Here is an 18684-nt window from a genome sequence, read left to right as displayed (position 1 = left end):
TGTATTTTGTCTATCATCCCCATTACCACACATCCAATGCCATGCTCAGTGTGCTTAATAAATCTTATTTTACCACTTCTATACTCTTAAATAAAATGCTTTTATTTTATATGAACTTTTGTTTTGTCATATGACATCTGGTATTATGGATGCTAAAAGGGTTGATAAAAACTCTAAACTCTGTTGTAAACCTTCCATTCTATACTCTCCCATTTTGCTAATAAAGTCTCCTTCTTCCCACCCTTAGCTTTGCTTTTAAGGAGCAAAAGGTTATTTTTCTTTTTATATGAATAATATCAGACTCTGATAAAAATTCTGTTACTTATAAAATTTTCTTCTCTTCATGTCTTTCTGAATGCATTCGAAGATCTTAGCAGGTCAGTATTTTTGAAGTTCAGAAAAAAGAATCAGCAGACTCAATGCACAACAAAAGACAATACTAGTATCCTTCTTTCTTTTTATTGAAAAGGAATCATTTCTATTCTAGCGCAAACAATGTATATTTTACATCATAAAGCAGATATAATTTACATATTACATTTCTTACGAGATCTTTTTACCCTAAATGTCATTCCCTTTTTTATTCCATCATCTCTTCTGGTTTGACTTAACCTGCCAAGTACCCTACAGATCAGCATCTTGTTTGGGGAAGGATTGGGGGTGCAGGTAGATAGTTTGAATGTATTCTTCTGTTTCTGGGTATGATGATGAGGAGGAGAAGGGCTGTGCCTTAAACTTTGCCTGAGACCCTCCATCAAACACAGCTTAGGAGCAGGAAGTCTACTCCTCTAAGTCACATATAAACAATGTATTTTAAAAATAATTAATGAAATAAACTGAGTGTTTGTACCATGTGTATACTTGTTGATCAAGTGCTTATATAATAGATGCTTCTAAGTATTGGTTAACCAGCAATGCAAGTTCCTATGGCTGACCAGCACTGACTACTCTGTGTATGATATTCCCAGATGTTGGGTAAACTGTTATGGGTCCAAGATTTTCTGTTCTCTACTGAAAGTGGAGGTCAGGATGAAAGTTTTGAGTGACTTTGTTCCACATGACCCTCTATCTCTCTCTTCCCTCTTCTACAATCCTCCTTTCTCAAGAAAACCTCTTCATATCTGTTGTCTGTTCCCTGCACTATGACCCAAATAATCTTTTAGCTATTTTTCCCAAACCCCAAACCCCAAGAGTTCACCAACTTCTTGAGTTGCACTCATTTCATAAATCGAAGAAATTTTCCATCTATCATAATACACTGTGTGTTAGAAAATTGATAACCCTCAGCAGCTAGTAGGGCATGACAATGAGTTGAGGGACCCTTTAGGAAGCAGGTAATAAGTATGTTGCTTAGCCAGCCTACATGAACCATTCAGTAAGAAATGTTTTAATACTGGGTTAAAAGAAGAGGAAGTCAGTTAGAGAAAGCAAAACGAGTAAGATGGGCTTCCTTCTTGTTATTTTAAGAAGTGCAGGATCAACATCTGAAATACATTTTCAGATCAGTGGTTGAGAACACCTCAATCTGATATGCTAAGTGAAATACCCATGTGCACTGAAAGTGCATCTTAAACCCAAAATTCCTTGCCTGTCACTCATGTACAAAGTTGGCATGCTTTGCCAAAATCAATCTAAAGTTTTTGAATCACTAATTATTATAACCAAGCTGGTCAGGGTGAGATTGTAAGTCAAAATTTGTATATCACCTATGTCTTTAATTACTCTTTGGTCAATGATGTAATTTTCAAGAGATCTGCAAATATAAATCTATCACTCATTTCCAAATATAAGGCTATAAGTATTTACAGCAAGGCAGCATTTCCTTGCTAACAAAACAAGGCTTCCAGGTATCATAGCATTCTGTTAACATTGTACACTTTTATAATTCCTTCCTTCCCATGGCAACAAAGTGCTGGATATGCAGAGAACAACAGTAAAGAAGGAAGGAGAAAATGAATAGAGCCTCACAACACCCCTGTGAGGTAGGTAAGTACTGTTAAACCCATTTCATAGACAGATAAATTGAGGCACTGCATGGTAATGTTGTTTGGTCAAGTCCACCTAGCAAGTTACAAAAAAGACAGCTGGGGACAAAGAGAAAGAAACAAAGATCAATCCTGGCTGCCGGCCCTAGACCCTAATTTTATTTTAAACTTTAGAAATGAAAATAGTCCACAATTGCTTTTCTAAATATTTGAAATTTAGACAAAACTTTAAGTCCTCCACTCGAATGTGTGACTTTCAGATTCCTGTTGAGTGGAGAAGGGGCAGATGACTAAAGGGCTACTTCCCGTGAGAGGCCAGGCCACATTATCATTCTCCCAGAGCTTGGGCTCCAATCTCAAGGACATTTTTATAGCCTCAAATAGTTTCTAATTCATTGAAAGCCATAATGTGAAAATCAAACCTGTTCTCAAAAAGCTGCCCTATCAATTGCCCTGTGGCCTTAAAGAGAATTTTATGTATAGAAGGAAAAAAGGCAAGATTCCTAATTAAAAAGTCTCATCACTGTAGAGATAAAGACAGCAGTGATGGTGTGAAATTTGTTCTTTATCGTGTCTGAGAAACTGCAAACTCAAGCTTGCAAGAATATTTTATATATATATATAAAATATATAAATATATACAGTATATATATAAGTGTGCATCTGACTACCTTTTACCCAAGGCACCAAAAAGATGTAGGCAATGCCTCTCACAATTCATTTTTCTAATTTTCTTGGAGAAATTTCTCTCCCTCTCTCAAAAGAAAAACACTTCCATCAAATAGTCTGTGACAGCAAATCATTCCAAAGCAACAAATATTTTTAACTTAAGAGGGCTGATTGTGTGGGTGGGGGTGAGGGGTGGTGGAGATGGTGATATTTTAATCATAGTTTAGAGCTTAAGTCTACAGCTTAGATCTAGAGTGTAGAGCTTAGAATTAGCCAGACAGTCGCATTAGATCAGATAGGCCCGTGACCAGGTGTTGTACATATTCCTTTTTTTTTTTTCCCAGTAGCTGATGCCAAAACCTTACAAGGACCAACAGAGGTGGAGACAATGAGAAAAGGAATCTTGTCTGGCACAGATTCTTCAGAAAGACTTTGGCTTTTCCAAAGCTCCTAGATCTTCAATACAGAGAGCTGTTAAGAAAGGGCAGGAAAAGGTGGGCCACAGTGGCTCAGCAGGCAAGAATGCTTGCCTGCCATGCCAGAGGACCTGGGTTCGATTCCTGGTGTCTGCCCATGTTAAAAAAATAAAAAAAGGGCAGGGGAAGGCACTGAGGTTCAAACAGGTCAATGAGGAGACTAGAGGCACTTATTCTGAATATATATGTTTGGTTTCTTTGGCTGCTGTAGATTTTTTTAAACCTCATACAATCATGGGGGGTGGGCTGAACCTAACTGAAAAAGCTCAGAGTATATTAAGCAAAGCATGAATGGAAGGAAAACAAAATAAACACACGCAGAAACAAGTGGTGGTAGAATCCCCGAGGGAGGAGGAACATTTGTTAACTAATTTTCATTTTGCTCCTCTCCTGCTTTTCTCTGCCATGGTCCCAATATTTTAGTTCTGTTTTTTTGTTTGTTTGTTTGTTTTGATTTTTTTTTTTCCAGCAGATGAAGAAATGTCAGAGCAGGCTAGGTGTATTATGGTTTTTGATTTCTTCGTAGGCCTGTTTTATTTTATTTTTTTTTCCTCAGTTGACTGTTGGCACCTGGTTCCTCTGTAAACTATATTCCTTGGCCTTCAGTCTCAGGTTGGCAATGCTGTTGGCCATGTTGATGCCCTGTGCAGGGCTATTGCTGGCACATGTGGCAGAATAAGTAGCCATGGCGCTGTAGGGACAAAGGAGAGAGCAGGGAGAATAACAGGCATTAGTTTCACAAAGCTGCAAGTCTGTGCCCCACGATGGATGTACTTTCAGGAGGGGGGGGAAGGCAGGGGCCAAGGGTGGGACTAGTTGACTTCTCGAGTCCCTTTCAACCCCATGTTTTCCATTAGTCTAAGACACTTGGAAAAGGGCAGCAGTGTTTTTGAAGGGCAGTGGAAAACGATGGAGGTTGGGACAGGACAGGAGAGGTTTTGCTCTTTGTTGGATACAGTGAGTAATGATTTATTTCTGGGGTGAGAGAAGAAAGTCGCTTATGTTGAACAGCAGGTGCTTCATCAGCTGACCAACTGAAACAGGATTTAATTTCTCTTCCTGCCTACGTTGCCAGCCTGTGGGAGCTATGAGGAAGAGAAATGGGCATCTGAAAATAAGCTAAAAGGAATTTTGCCTTTGTCACTCCTACTCATCATTTCTAGATAGCTGACCTTAATTTTAACATATGTGAGATGAACAATAAATACCATATTAAACAGTGGGCAGGGAGAATCAGCCAAGCAACCCAAGAAAATTTCTCTGACATTCTTGATTCAGTTGGTTTGATAGTATCAAGCATTTCTGAATCAAGAGTTCCCATCTCCATGGACTTGACTCTATAACCTCTCTTCCAAAGTACTTGTGGAACTGACGTTGACTTCTAGGTCAATTATTTTGGAAATGCTTAATTCCTCTGTATTGCCAAAGACTCCAGTATTATGACTCCTGGATCCATAGGTAATTGTTTCTCACTTTCCTTAAGGTTTAGGAAAAACCTGAAGTTGTTTTTCATTGTCAGAGATTATAATTAAGACCTAGGAATAACACTCGGCAGAAATTTGTATTTGGTGGTTGTCTGTTCATTGCATTCATGCATTTCTTTTAAAGGAAAAATAAATGCTTCTTTAGACTTGGACGCAGATTATCCAATACTTTATACAAAAACAGCTAAAAGGGGATTCATTTTAATTAAATGAAAATCTTTCTAATTATTTCTAAGCTTAGCAAAATCCCTTTCAACTGCAGGGCCAGAATGAGGTACACTTATAAATGGAAAGACATGTGCTTTTCTGTTGTCTGCATTCCAATGGAATTTTGTCAGCCACACAGGAGTTTATGGTTCTGGGGATCAAGTGACAAGAACAGAAAAAGAGAATTAAAGCTACTCTACAAATAGGGAGAATAGGTCATTAATAGTTATTTGGAACAACACATAATCAAGACTCACAGTCAAGATTCAACTTCACACTCACAATAGCTTATTTCAGCTCACTTAACTGGCAATTTAACCAAGAAAATTAGGTTAAAAAATATATAATAAGCCCCAGACCACTAGGTCTTTCAGAAATATGCATCCTTATTCAAAATTTTTATAATGTCTGGTATATGTGTGGGTGTGGTATGTGAGGGTATGTGTGTATTTATGTGGGTGTGAGATGGGGAAAGGAGGAAGACACAGAGGGTTACAAAAGAATCCTACTTCTTTCTACTTCATCTCTTCCTGCTCATTTCATTCATTCCTCTTTTGTTCATCATTTCTGGGTACATGAGGTAGTTTCTCCTATCTTTTCCTTTTAGCAATTATTTAAATTCTAATTAATAAATTTTCTTCATGTCCATCAATCTCCACTCTAACTGTTGTACCTCAGAGACCACATCCACCTTTTTCACTACTGTATCCTCAGGTAGTGATAAAACCATACCTGCACATATCTGGTTTTCCATGAAGGGTTGAATGAATAAATAAATCAGGGAGAAATATGTAGATGTAATATAATTGAACTGATTCCTGCTTGGTAGCATGACCACTGTCATCCTAATATGACCAATGCTTTCTAAAATGTTTATCAATATCCTTTTATTCTGTATTTAGAAACTAGTTCTTATGATAATTTTGCTACCTTAATAGAAAGAGCAAAATCAGAAAGGACATGACAAAACCAGAGGTTGATGATTGAACATTCTTAGATCTGTCAAAAAATATCTTTGAAAAATAAAAGATGAACAAATATTAGCTTAAGTGAGACTTGTAGAAGGGACTATCATTTCTATAATTGTCTCCTAAAGCACAAAGGCAAAGAAGAGCCCCCAGTTAAGGTAGGCTTCAATTCAGAGTAAAAGAAATTACTAGAACAACCAATTAAAATTGGTCAAGATTTTTTACAATGCACCAAGAAATATAATTTATTTTCAAAACATATATCTACATATCATTTAACTCTTCTATGAACTACATGCTTTTAGACCCTACCAAGAATGTACGCAAACTCATAAGGCCTATACTCAAGAAATTTCTTGGATACCCAAGGACCCAAAGACCTAAGTAGTGAAGAAAAGAGACAACTGGATTTGGAAAATATACATAAGTCATTGATTATTATAAAATCAACTGAATCATCCTTTCTCAAGAGGTTTCTATGAGAATATTAATCCTCAAAGACGGCACATAATTACTTCCATCCCAAAGGAAATGAATTTTAATCCATTTTCTATCTCAAAGCCAAATTAATGGAAATCAGTATCATTCTGAGCAAGATACTGGATTTTTACCAAGACACGTGCACTTAAATGGCAGTCTGGAATTTGCAGAGTGGAGAGCAGAGCCCTCAGAGACAGACACTTGCTATTTTAAGGACATCATTTTATTAGTGAGCTGTGACAACGCCTCATAGGTAGCACTCAAATTAGTGCCGTGTGAGGAAACACAGCAATGGGGATTAGTTAATGAGTTTTGTAATCCTCTAGGAGCTAGACAAGTGATAACATTTCCACTCGATGAATGTTTAGAAAACCAAAAATTGATCTAACTTATTCCAGCATTCCATGGCCCTAAGAAGTAAGTTTAAACTGTATGACAATACAAATACAGACTCCAGTGTTATTTTGCGCGTATACTAAAGAATTGCGAGAGCCTGTTTTTTACCTCCAGTAGAATCTCAGTTTGGACTAAAAGTGCCATACTGGCAAGCAGTGGGCAGTCCTTTGATATACCAATGACAAGCAAGACTGGTCACAGGTCAGAAAAGACAGAATTAACGACAGGGTAGTCTAAGAGTCACTTAGTCATGCTTTAAAAAGAGCATCAAAAGTTAGTTGGAGAGAACCTGCTTCCTGAAGTGACAACAGATGCAAGAGAACCTTGAGTGACTGCCAAAATGAAAGACTGTTCATGACCACCTGTTTTCCATGTCATCATGACTTCTAAAGCTCTGTTGTAGGAGAAAGAAAGAGAGCCCTGAAATGTTTTCTCACAAGATAGAAACCGGTGAGGGCTGTTAACTATGTCTCCAACCAATTTTATAGGGCCATTCAAACCACAATGACCACTCCTTCCTGTACAGGATTATACTGTCCTGGAATAAAAAAAAAAGTGAAATCAATGCTAAGTGATTTGTATAGATTAAACACATGATAGCAACCAAAAGTCTGCTTAACTTTTACACTCAGAGATCCTGCCCATCACTCCCCTCAGTCTTGCCTTCCAAGTGAGAATCATCTATTTCTCTAAGCATTGTGCAGGTACTGATATGATCTGAGTCCTGAGACTGGGTTTGTAAGGTTCTAGCTAAAGCACTTTTACTCTTGTTTTTAGGAATCTAGACATCTTTGTGTCTGGGACCAAGAAGCTATATTGCTGAATAAAGTGTGTTGCAAAATTGAAAATGAAAAAGAAATACTTTTATCCCATCTGTTGATTCAGCAAGTCTGCACTGGGACTTGCACACAGCTGACACATTTAAGTAAGCTTGAAATTTTTCCATCTCCATATTTGGAGATTTCTAGCAGATGCAGTTCAGCCATAGACAGCAGATGCTAACCACTATTGGTGTTAGAGATCTAACTGTTTTCACTGGGGAAAAATCCTTTTTCATCATTTCAGTCTACTCTAAAAGTAGAGGTTTTAGGTTGTCATGAGGAAGAATGTATTAAAATGATTGCCAAACACCAAGGAAATATGGAAAAATACTGAAGCATGATTTTTAAGCCAGGAAATTTATGGACATCTGCCTCTTTCCTTTCTAATTGCCCATAGTATGAATCCTGCAAATCACAAGACAGTTGATAGCTTGGAGAAAAATAATATTTGACTCAATTTTCAACTCTAACTTTGCTTTCTATTTGGCCCTCTTGGACAAATGATGATGGCTGTCGAAAATTTCACCCCAAGGACAAATCTGTCAGCCTAAGAAGTTTGGAATCTTCCTGAGATCCAAGGACTTCACCAGCTCAGGACTTTTACACAGTCTTTAAGAGCTTGCAGTTTGCATTTTCACTACTCTGGCTGTGATGTGTGGAGATTGAAGATCATTTCTTTGGCATGCCCTTTTGTCAGTGCAAGAACAATGGAGGTATACTTGCTTCGTCTAAGAAAATTCAATACCAATTTTCTGAGAGAAATTTACTTTTAAAAGAAAGATCCCATAAATCCTCTTGGAAGAGATCATTTGTGAGTTAAATAATCATTTCTACTTCTGCCTTAAAATTCAGAAGCCAATTTTTTAAATATATATTTAGCTCTTACACTGGACACATTTGGACCACATTTCATTCCTAAGCGCTGCATGTTAAATTATCTTTCTGGTATTTTTAGGTCTTCTTTAGAGAACTTTTAAAATACAGAAAACATCATGCATTTTCATATTGTCTCAAGGGTTTTTGTATTTCTTTTTTTAATTCACATTGCTTGCCTATGGCTTCCAAACAGCCCCATGAGATATGTACTAGGCAAACTATTTCCAGCTCGATTTCAGATACTAAGCCTACATAAAAAATTGATGAACCAGCTGTCCTGAGGTGCAACGGGAGTGAGGACAAGAACGTAGCTCTTGCAACCCCTGCTCCATACCCTGCAGTCACCTAAAGCCTGGTTCTCAAAGTGTGTACCTTGGGGGCGAAAGCATCAACATCACCTAGGAACAATTGAGATGTGGAATCCCAGGCCCCGCCCCAGACCTGCTGCACCAGAGTCTGCATTATAACAAGATCCCAGGTGTGGGTTCATGCACAGGAATCTTTGAGGAGCACTGCTCTAGACTGTCAGACATTGCAGCGCTGGTTTCCAATAGTATTCCCCATTCAGACCTGACCACTTACATTTCTAGAACTGCAGACCCCACTTTCTTGCACACACTTACCTCCCACTTAAACCCTACCCCCAGCAGCCACCCTCTTCCCCCTCTGACATGTTACCTTTTCAGTGTCTTCCGTTAGAATCCGTTATGAAGCCCCTCGTGTAAACAACATCTTGGGAGGGACGAGGATCTATTTTTGAAAGTGTGAAAGGGAGAAATGAGCCAAATGCGTTCAGCAGCTGTCAGGCAGCACCATGACCACAATCGAATGAGGGGAGGAAAAGGATGGGGGAGGGAAACTATGGACGAGCATAGTTGGCCTCTCTTTTACTTGTCATTGGTTTTAGTTGTTGTTGTCGTTGTCGTTGTTTTACAGCCCAGCCCCCCCTCTCAGGAAATGGCATTCCAGAGCAACACTGCAAAGCCAGGCCATTCTGTCTACCTCTCACAGGAAAGGATGTCTCTGGAGAAAGGTCTGTTGGCTATTTCATCTCAAATAACTGTCAGGAAGCCCAGGACTTACTTAATCACTGCTACCCAAGAGGCAAAACACGATGAGAATTGATATTAAGAGGACCTTAATGACTCTGGTGCCTGTGTGTGCTTTTATCCCCACAATTTGCCTAAGAAAAATAGTTCTGAGCTAACCAGTGGGAGGTCTGTGCCAAGAGCAAGCTTCCTTCCCCAGGCCATGGGCAGATAAGGGAGACACCTGCCAGGGCAGTAGTGTGTGTGTTTTTGAGAATGCTTTGCTCTCACTGGTGGCTTAGTGGCCTGCCTGACCTCCTAACCTCAAACATGCTCAGGGGAATGAATCAAGTCAGACATGCTTTAAATAGGATGTCTATTTAAAATGCCCCAGCGTGCCAGGAACAATCCCAGTTTATGCCTATTGTCCTAGTGCAATTATTAATAGCATGCCCCTTTCACTCACAAAGTGCCCCAGTTTGGATAATAAATTATATAGTCACCCTGGATATAAATGACAACCCAGAAAAAAAAAATGTTGGCTATTTCACACCCCTTGATTCTGATGATACATAAACAATTCCTTTTGAGCCTCAGTTTCCTGCTTTCTTCTTCAAGGGGACAGCTGTGAAAGTCAGAAAACCATCCTCTCTGGTAGAGCTGCCTGCTCTCCATCCCTGGGTTGCATGGCCAGGCCATATCAACCATCACCATGGGATTCTTATGTAGCCAGAATTGCTTCCCTGATTGGAGAACAGACCCTGAAGAGGGATGTTTAGATGGTTTTCCACCCTTATATGCTTTCCTGCTTTCAACATACTGCAAGGTTTAATTTTAATGAAAATGTGGTCATGTGTCCTAGCATCTTGGAAAGAAACAGCCATCACGAGAACAGAGTCTAATTTTGCTTGCTGGAGGACATAAATTTGGCCAAGTGTTCAGCTTCCTCTTCTTTGGAACGGGAGCAAGGACAGAGCTACCACACAGGAGTGTTTTAAGGATTAACAAAGAAAAAATGCCTTTTAATGAATGTCACATGTGAGATAACTGACTTAACATAATGCCACCAACAGGAATAGTGAGTTAATTTCCCATGATACACAAAAGAACTAATATATCCTTTTACTTTTCATCACTTTGTTTTTCTTTTATATATCCTTAACAATTCTTCTGTTTCCTACCAGGCTACAAAATGTGAATGAAATAACATATTTTCATTTCATACCAGAAAAAAATAGCATACCAGAAAAATCTCCAAGTAACAGTAGCTTTATACTACTTTTAGAAATTAAACAAAAATATGAACACTTCAGACAACATGGGGTCAAAAACATTACTGTTGATTAAGTTGCTGCTTTAAACCATCACTTCTCTTTTTATTCTGTCTGGAAAGTAATTTATTCTTCATATAGAATATGAACCATCAGGTTCTATAAGCCTGTTTTAATTAATATTTACAAACTTTTGTTTTTTGTATGGGCAGGCACCAGGAATCAAACCCGGGTCTCCAGCATGTCAAACAAGAACTCTGCCTGCTGAGCTACTGTGGCCCACCTCAAAAGAGAAACTATATAAAGGCATATCATGAAATGAGGAAAAAGTACTAGGCTATATGTTTTTAAGTGAAAAGAGCAGTCCACAAAATAAGTATACTAAGATGACACCTTTAGAAAATATTGAACTCTAATAGCAAAAATGAATTGGTTATGTCAGGATGGAAGAATTATGGATGTTTTTAAAATGTATCTAGGATGTCTACATAATATTTTCAGTTCAAATAGAAGATTTTCCCAAAAGGCATACTTAAAATGCCATGTTAATAATTTCAGTTCAGTGCTCATGTACAAAATACATATGATGCAGACACTGGGCTTGACCTTCCCATGAGTCCAGTGGATCTCATCCAATATTAGCTCAGCTGGGGGCGGAATTCCGTCCCCGACTCATGCAGTGCTACCCTCAGCAGCTCACTGGCAAGGACCACTGGCAGTTCTCTTGTTCATGGCTGGCATGAAAAGTTCCAAGCTAGCACCCAGGCAGAAAAAGAAGCAACATTTGTCCTTTTTTCTGTTATAACCAAATTCAAACCAGAGATCTTGAAACATCGAGCCTGAACGACACACATTTCCCAAGTCATTTAGCAGGTCTTTTCAACTACCAAAATTTAAAAGAGAAAAAAGCAGCCCTCCTCTTGTTTAAAATATTTAAGACTAAGTGATTTCAGAATGATCTTCAAAATGTTCTGTTTTAAAGACCACTTACTAAACATAGTAAATCCTATGGGAAAGGAGTCTAAATTTTAAGTCTCTCAAAATCAGCAAGGCATGCCATGTTTGTGAGCAATAGGGGTTCAGAACAGGACTTCCCTAGGCATGGTGTCTCTGTGTGCTAAAACAAAAGTAATTCAGACGAATTTCCGGGAGGTGAAGGGATATTAAAGAATTTTCCAAATGCAGTTTCTTTTAAGTGAATGATTTGGAACACAACAAGCATTTGGGGATGCCTTTTACTCTGATTAGTGTTCAACCTTTGAAAAGTATTTGCATTTCACAAATGTGGCATTTTGCATCATAAACTCTGCATCAGCTGGGAGATAATCTCCTACAATTAGTCTAAAACCACTTCTTACAGCAATAATTACCCTTACCAATAAAAAGGTAAATGAAAACACAATAAATGAATTTGTGACTACTTTCTACACTGAAATCATCCAGAAAGGATCTTTAGCTTTGATCTGGTCTCTCAGAGCACTCAGGTTTAGGTTCAAAGAAAGGCACTTTAGACTGATCACAATGTGTTAGGCACTTGTGTTTCAGCTTTCCATCTGGAAAACCGATATTGTCTGAACAGCATAATAAATAGAGGTTAAAAGTCTCTTCATGAGCTTGACATAGTTCTTTGTCATTTGCTTCTACAAAAAAAATTCACCTTTGTAATATCAGTTTAGTGTAAATTGTGCACTTTTTATTTAAAAAAAAAAAAGATAACCCATGCATATAAACTGATCCCCAGAGAAATCTTCAAACAAGTCGATAAGAATTGGGAACAGAATAAGAAGGCATTTTGGATAAGACATCATCTCTGACTAACAAAGGAACTGTGCATGAAAGCAATCAGAATGAACTTGGGTTCCCTCTCTTTCCCTCTCTCTGTCCTTCTCTCTTTCCTTCCCTCCTTCCTTCCTTCCTTCCTTCCTTCCTTCCTTCCTTCCTTCCTTCCTTCCTTCCTTTCTCCCTCCCTCCCTTCCTTTACTCCTTTTTTCCTTCCTTCTAATTGAAAATCAGTCTTACTCCCTTAGAGCCATACAAGTTAAGTTCCCACTTGAGCATAACAAAACAAATCTATCCTAAACTTGGAAATGGAGTAAAGCTTTGTTACAGAACGGTTGCAAGAGGGACTGTGGGCACCACTTAATATCTTTTCTTTTAAATCTTCCCCATCTTTGAAACCTTTGAAAGAGTTCCTGAGTCCAACAGAAGACTGCTGATGGGCTGCCCCTCTCTCTTCTGCCCCAAACCCTGCTCCTGGGGCAACTAGTACTCTCCTGTGAAAATCTGGGGACGTCAGCAAGTTGAATGTCTCTGAAGAGGTTAACCCAGTAAGAAATGTCAGCCAGCCGCACAGGCAGCTTTGAACATGACCGACGCTGAGAAACGTGTGGAAGTGGAGCAAGGGAGAGTGGACCAGTCATTCACCTGTACGGAGAGGCTGTCCCCCAGGAGAGATAATCGGTGGGTCTTGGAGCAGGACGAGGTACGATGGGCTGCTCCACAGCAGTCACGTCCCCTGAGTAGGATTTAAGGAGGGAGGCGTTTTTGTTGGCCAGCATGGCTCTCTCATTCCTGCGGAACTTAGCTCTTCGGTTCTGAAACCACACCTGGGAGATTTTAGGGAGAAGAATATAAAGAGCGAGAGGGAAGGGGAGAAAGACAAAAGAATTTACATGAATGACGTTCTGGTTGATTTTACTATGTAATATCTTCCCAATAACAAGTATGGAATTTTTCATAGAACAGCAGAAATATGCCATAATCCTTTCCTAGTGGGCCATGTAATAAAGATATTAATGATTAAAACTACTATAACAGGACCATGAAGTACATCCAAGATACATCCATATAGGTTATTATTCCTGTTATAATTGGTGATCAAGAAAAACAAGGAAAACCTCATTAGACTTCTTCCACAGACACAATACCACTTCTAAAACTTTTTTCAATTCTGCAAAATCTGAAAATGTCATCTGCTCCTTTTTCATACCACTTGTAAGATACCTAAAAAACATATGGATTTCCCCCAAGAGTAGACCCCGAGACAAGGATTTAAGAGACAAACGGTTTATTTGAGAAGTACAAGGAACACTAGTAAGGGCAGTGACACCTGTAGGTAGACTAGAGGTGAGGGAGCTGGACACAAGTGACAGAACACTTCTGTATGCTGAACACAGGCAGGGCTGTCTCTTACAGTTCTAGAAGGAAACTTCTGGCACAAAAATGCAGATACTAGAGGAAGTTGACCAGAGGACATTTAATTGTGGAGTTTGAAGAATATGGGCAGCCCTGACTGCATCTGCTAAAAATAAACCCATAATTTATAAAGTACTACTCCAGGCAGGAACTGATCTAGGCCCATTACATTATTTCAAGTCATCATCTCAATTTCACATATTAGGTTTTAATATTTCTATTTTAGAATAGAGTAAATTCTAAACAGAGGGAAACAGAGGTTCAATGAGATTAATCTGTTCAAGGCCATGCAAATAATAAATGACTGAGTTTTTAAACTCAAGCATGCACAATTGACGATCATGCAACTATTCTAGGCTATGATGAGTTTTTATTCAATCATTTACTCATTCAAGAATTATTCATGGAGTGCCTGCTGCATTCCATTCCTGGTGCTAAATGCTGAGAGTTGAGAAAGATTTATTCTCTGCTTTTAGCATCCCATAATCTATCAAAGGAAGGCAGACAGGTAAATCTGAAGAAATGCAAAACGAGTATCAGAGGTCCAATTAAAGAAGCATATGACAAGGTCTAGGAGAAGAAATTGAATGATGTGGAGTGAGGCAATTGCACAGCTCTAGGGGAGGGCAGCACTCACATAAAATATCATGTGATCGGTGCTCGTGGAGTTGGGCAACACAAAAGCCCTGGGTGGAAATCAAGAAATGCAGAATGTGGATATCTCTTCCCTGACTTGCCTGGTTTCCCAGCTCTTCTGTTTCCAATATGCCCTTCACATTGTTTTTGGAATTATCATTTAAAATTAAAATATGATCATATTAGTGCCCTACTTTATATCATCCACTGGTTTCCATTACTCACAGAATAAAATCAAAACTTCTTACCACGGAAAAAAAGGCTTCTCAGAAATTGGCTTTTGTCTACCAATTGAGTTACATCCCATATCATTTGGGTCTCATGCACTGGCCCTCTCACGTTCCAACTCCTACCCTCAGTTTAAGACCATCTATAGCCTCTCAAATGTATTGGGCTATGTTCCATCTCTGTATACTTGCACCTGATGCTCCCTCTGCTTGTGATAGTCATACCCTCATTGACAAGCTGTCAAAACCCATATATTTTTCAAGACTCAGATTTAATGTCACCTAATTGTTACCAGACAAAGGTGGTGGATTCTTTCACCTGTTGCACTCAGATGAGCAATTCCTGGGGTTTTAAAGACAGAAAAAATGTATTGTGAGGCACAAAGCAGGAGATCACATGGCCTATCAGTCCCCACATCTGTCTCTCCAAACTCCAATAATTCTGATATTTTTATAGTATCAAAAGACAAGCAGGTTTTAGGATAATGAGCACAATGGCTCCAGATGATGTAATTCGAGGTGATTTGGTTATTGAGCATGTGCAGGTTGATTGCAGGCTTAGTCACAGAATATATGCAAAAAAACGGTGGCCTTAATATCATGATGGGTGTGATTTTTAGTATTATAATGAGGTGTAGATGACTTATAAGCTAAAGCCTAAGCTACTGCACATGTCAGGTGGGCCCAATTCGGTTAGACCTAGTTTTGATTATCAACATAACTTTGGACCTGGGTGGGTTCATTCTAGGCTGACACAAGACCCTTCATTAATAAACATGAGGGACTGTCTTTAGTGAGCACAAGACTCTTAAGTCAAAAAACTGGATAAATGCATACAAGCGAAGTTTAGTCACAAGGTTTTTACAATCACAGGGGACAAGGTAAAAGCTATACAATCATTATGAGAGATCAAGGCAGCTGGATTACAATGTCAAGATTTCAGGTATTTCCCTCTGTCTATTCCAATATACCAGAAAGCAAAAGGGAATATCTATATAATAATTCAGTAATCATAATCAGCCCTTAAGTTAAGCCCTTAACTTCTCAGTTACCTTCTCTGTAAAGTATTATAGGGTAAAAAACATGAACTTTAAAGCCTAAGAGAGTTGGATAAAAATACCAGACCCACTACTTTAAAGATTTGTCCTTTGATAATTTCTTTAATTTCTCTGAGCCTTTGTTTTTCAATCAATAAAATGAAAACAATACCTACTCACAGGGTTGTTGTGAGTATTGGCTCTGAATGGGTGCTTAAAAATATTTATCTGTCCCTCTTTCCCTGGGAAGATTTAATCATTTCTCCCTCTGGGCTATCACAAATTCTTATACATTCCTTTAATGTAGGAACTTTCGCATGATATGAGCATGATTTGTACTTCTGTCTTCTATGCCCTTAGTTCATAACATCCTTGAGGGGAGAACCAATGTCTTATTCATCTCCAATGCCAAACTCAACTCCAAGAATAAAATGAGCGTCCGATAAATATTTTAGGGGAGAAAAAGGAGGGAAGAAAAAAAAAACAAATTTTGCAATACTCTTCTAGGTGCTGTGGGACATACAAAGATGAATACAATGTGGCCTCCATCCAAGAGGAGTCTATTGGGAGAAGTTAACCCAAATAAACCTCAACGTAATAGCTGTCATGTTATGATAAATGCCATAAATGTATAAGCAAAGAAGCCCAGAGTCAGAGGGATTGGTTTATACTGGAAAAGAGTAAGACATCATGGAGGGAAAATACAGCTTCTGTCCTATTCACTTAGGAAGTATTCACAGCTCTGAAAGTCATCAGAACAGAGTAGGATGGGAAAGGAGAAAGATGAAACAGTTGTTATTTCAACATATAAGAAAGATATTTGCCTATTGTTGTGCTGGGGATCAGATGGTCCCCCTACTCAAAAATTGCTCTTTCCCAGATTTTTTTTCCCAGCATTTGCAATTCCAGCATTGCTCTTTCCTGGTTTCCTTCTTTAAAATTCAGATCTCCCTAACAAAAGTGCTTGCAAAAGTGGTACTTTAAATTACTCTGGGTTATTGGTCTAAAAGTACTCATCATACCACTATGGGCTGAACTTGAAGCATAAGAGGTGTGGGGGGTTGAAAGAGAGAGGAAGAAGTTTAGGGGTTGAAATTGAAAGCATGGTGGGAGAGCTGTGAAAAGCAGCATGAAGCAGAAAAGGTGGGAAGGCAACCTCACAGTTCTGCTGTGGATGGCTAGATGGAAAGAGCAAAACTGAGCTTTGTTCCTCTGGTTTATTCTCACAGAGCCGTGAAGGATAGCCACCCAATAATGTGTGCATCCTCACTCACTTTGCCCCATCCTATCCTCAGGTGGGCCCACAGCACCCAGATAACTTTCCCCTTTTGTCATTGACATTTTCCTTTTTTGTCTTTGGGGGAGCCTTTTTAGGTTAGGTTTCTGTTTCCATGGGGAAAACTCTTGCACAATTTCTCCTCAGGCTGAAGGGAGTTCCAGGACTCTCTCCCTCAACTCCTCAAGGGTCTGGCACACAGCACTGTGCCTCGTGGAGGAGACATGGGCCTCAAGGCCCTTTGGATCTAGTTCAAGTCCTCAGTCAGTCATCGGTGCTATCATTTGCTGGCTGCGTAAGAGCAAGGACTCCCTCAAGCCCAGACTGAACACACACATACAAACAATTTCTTCAGGAAGACAAGACGGATCTGGCCCACTGCCTCATCAAAACACAAGCTGTATTCCTATGACTATTGGCAGCATGGAAAACAACAAAAGCCCTGTGACCTTGATTTTCAGCAGAGATTGCGAAGCACTCCTTGAAAAGGTATTTAGCCATGAGAATCTTATTTATTAAAAGTCTATTGTATGTGACTGTGTGATTGTGAAAACCTCGTGTCTATTGCTGCTTTTATGCAAGGTATGGACAGAAAAGAAAAAACATAAGGATAAAAATAAAGTGGGGGGGTGGATACAGGGTAAAAAATTGGGCAGATTGAAATACTGGTGGTCAATGAGAGGGAGGGGTAAGGGATATGGGATGTATGAGTTTTTTTCTTTTTTATTTCTTTTCCAGAGTGATGCAAACATTCTAAAAATGATCATGGTGATGAGTACACAACTATATGATGATATTGTGAGCCACTGATTGTACACCACATATGGGGGATATGTTTGTGAGGATTTCTCAATACAAATTTTTTTTAAAAAAGAGGCTATTCTTGGGGCTACTCTTATGCAGGCTTCACCTAGATATTGCTAACTGCCAAGGTTTGCCAAACTCCAACCAACATCATTCCTCTTAACCCTAAAGGACACATGTCTTTATCTGAGAATCTACGAAAGTTTCACACACTAAGTTTGCTTTCCAGAAACCTACAACCTTCAGATGGTTCCTAGGCAGGTAAGTCCTGAAATCCAGAGATCCCAGCTTCTCCAAGAACATCGACTAATTCCATCCCCTTATCTTATATTGTCGACATCTTTTTCCAACATGAAAATAGTTAGTATGGGCATTACCCAAATATCCCTAAAATTTTGGGAGAATGATCAAAGGAGAAGGAGGAGTGATGACAGAGAAGTCAGGATTTAACAAATGAGTAGGACTGCTGAATCATTGTATTGATATTTCTTTTTCGTCTCCAGTGTCTTGGAGACGATGGAATTAAAAACCTGTGATTGTGGAACTATAACCCATACCAAACTTTGAAATCTGTTCTAAAACTACTTGTTAAAATGTACTTTGAAATGTACTGCTTTTTTGTATATATATTTCACAATTTAAAAATGTTCTTTAAAAGTCTATTGCAGTTGTTTAAAGCACTGTGTCTGTGTATCTGTGTTCAATTCCTCCCACTTATAATTGTGTAACCTTGGGCAAAATACTTTAACCTTCCTGTGCCTCAGTTTCCTCTTTTGCAAGAAAAAGAACATGATTCACTTCATAGAACTGCTATGAGGATTAACCAGATTAGTTTTTTAAGATCTTAG

General features: G+C 38.9%; 1 protein-coding gene across 2 annotated transcripts in view; it reads right to left on the bottom strand.

Annotated features, from left to right (window-relative positions):
• Positions 1–440: 440 nt before the first annotated feature.
• The window catches only part of PRRX1 (paired related homeobox 1), a 71899-nt gene continuing 53655 nt past the window's right edge, over positions 441–18684 (bottom strand). Inside the window, exons 3-5 of one of the 2 annotated variants that reach the window (XM_077156944.1) lie at positions 13086–13267; positions 9041–9112; positions 3633–3821 (exon numbers count right to left, since the gene is read on the bottom strand). In XM_077156944.1, the coding sequence (XP_077013059.1) occupies positions 9058–9112; positions 13086–13267 (237 nt within the window). In that variant the 3' untranslated portion in view covers positions 3633–3821; positions 9041–9057. Of the gene's footprint in view, positions 3822–9040; positions 9113–13085; positions 13268–18684 lie in introns of both variants that reach the window. The other variant, XM_077156943.1, reaches the window with a different exon arrangement.

This window comes from Tamandua tetradactyla, chromosome 4 (genome assembly GCF_023851605.1).
Source record: "Tamandua tetradactyla isolate mTamTet1 chromosome 4, mTamTet1.pri, whole genome shotgun sequence".
In the NCBI taxonomy this organism is placed as follows: domain Eukaryota; kingdom Metazoa; phylum Chordata; class Mammalia; order Pilosa; family Myrmecophagidae; genus Tamandua; species Tamandua tetradactyla.
The sequence above is the reverse complement of the archived record's forward strand: the minus strand, read 5'-3'. Positions and strand labels throughout refer to the sequence as shown.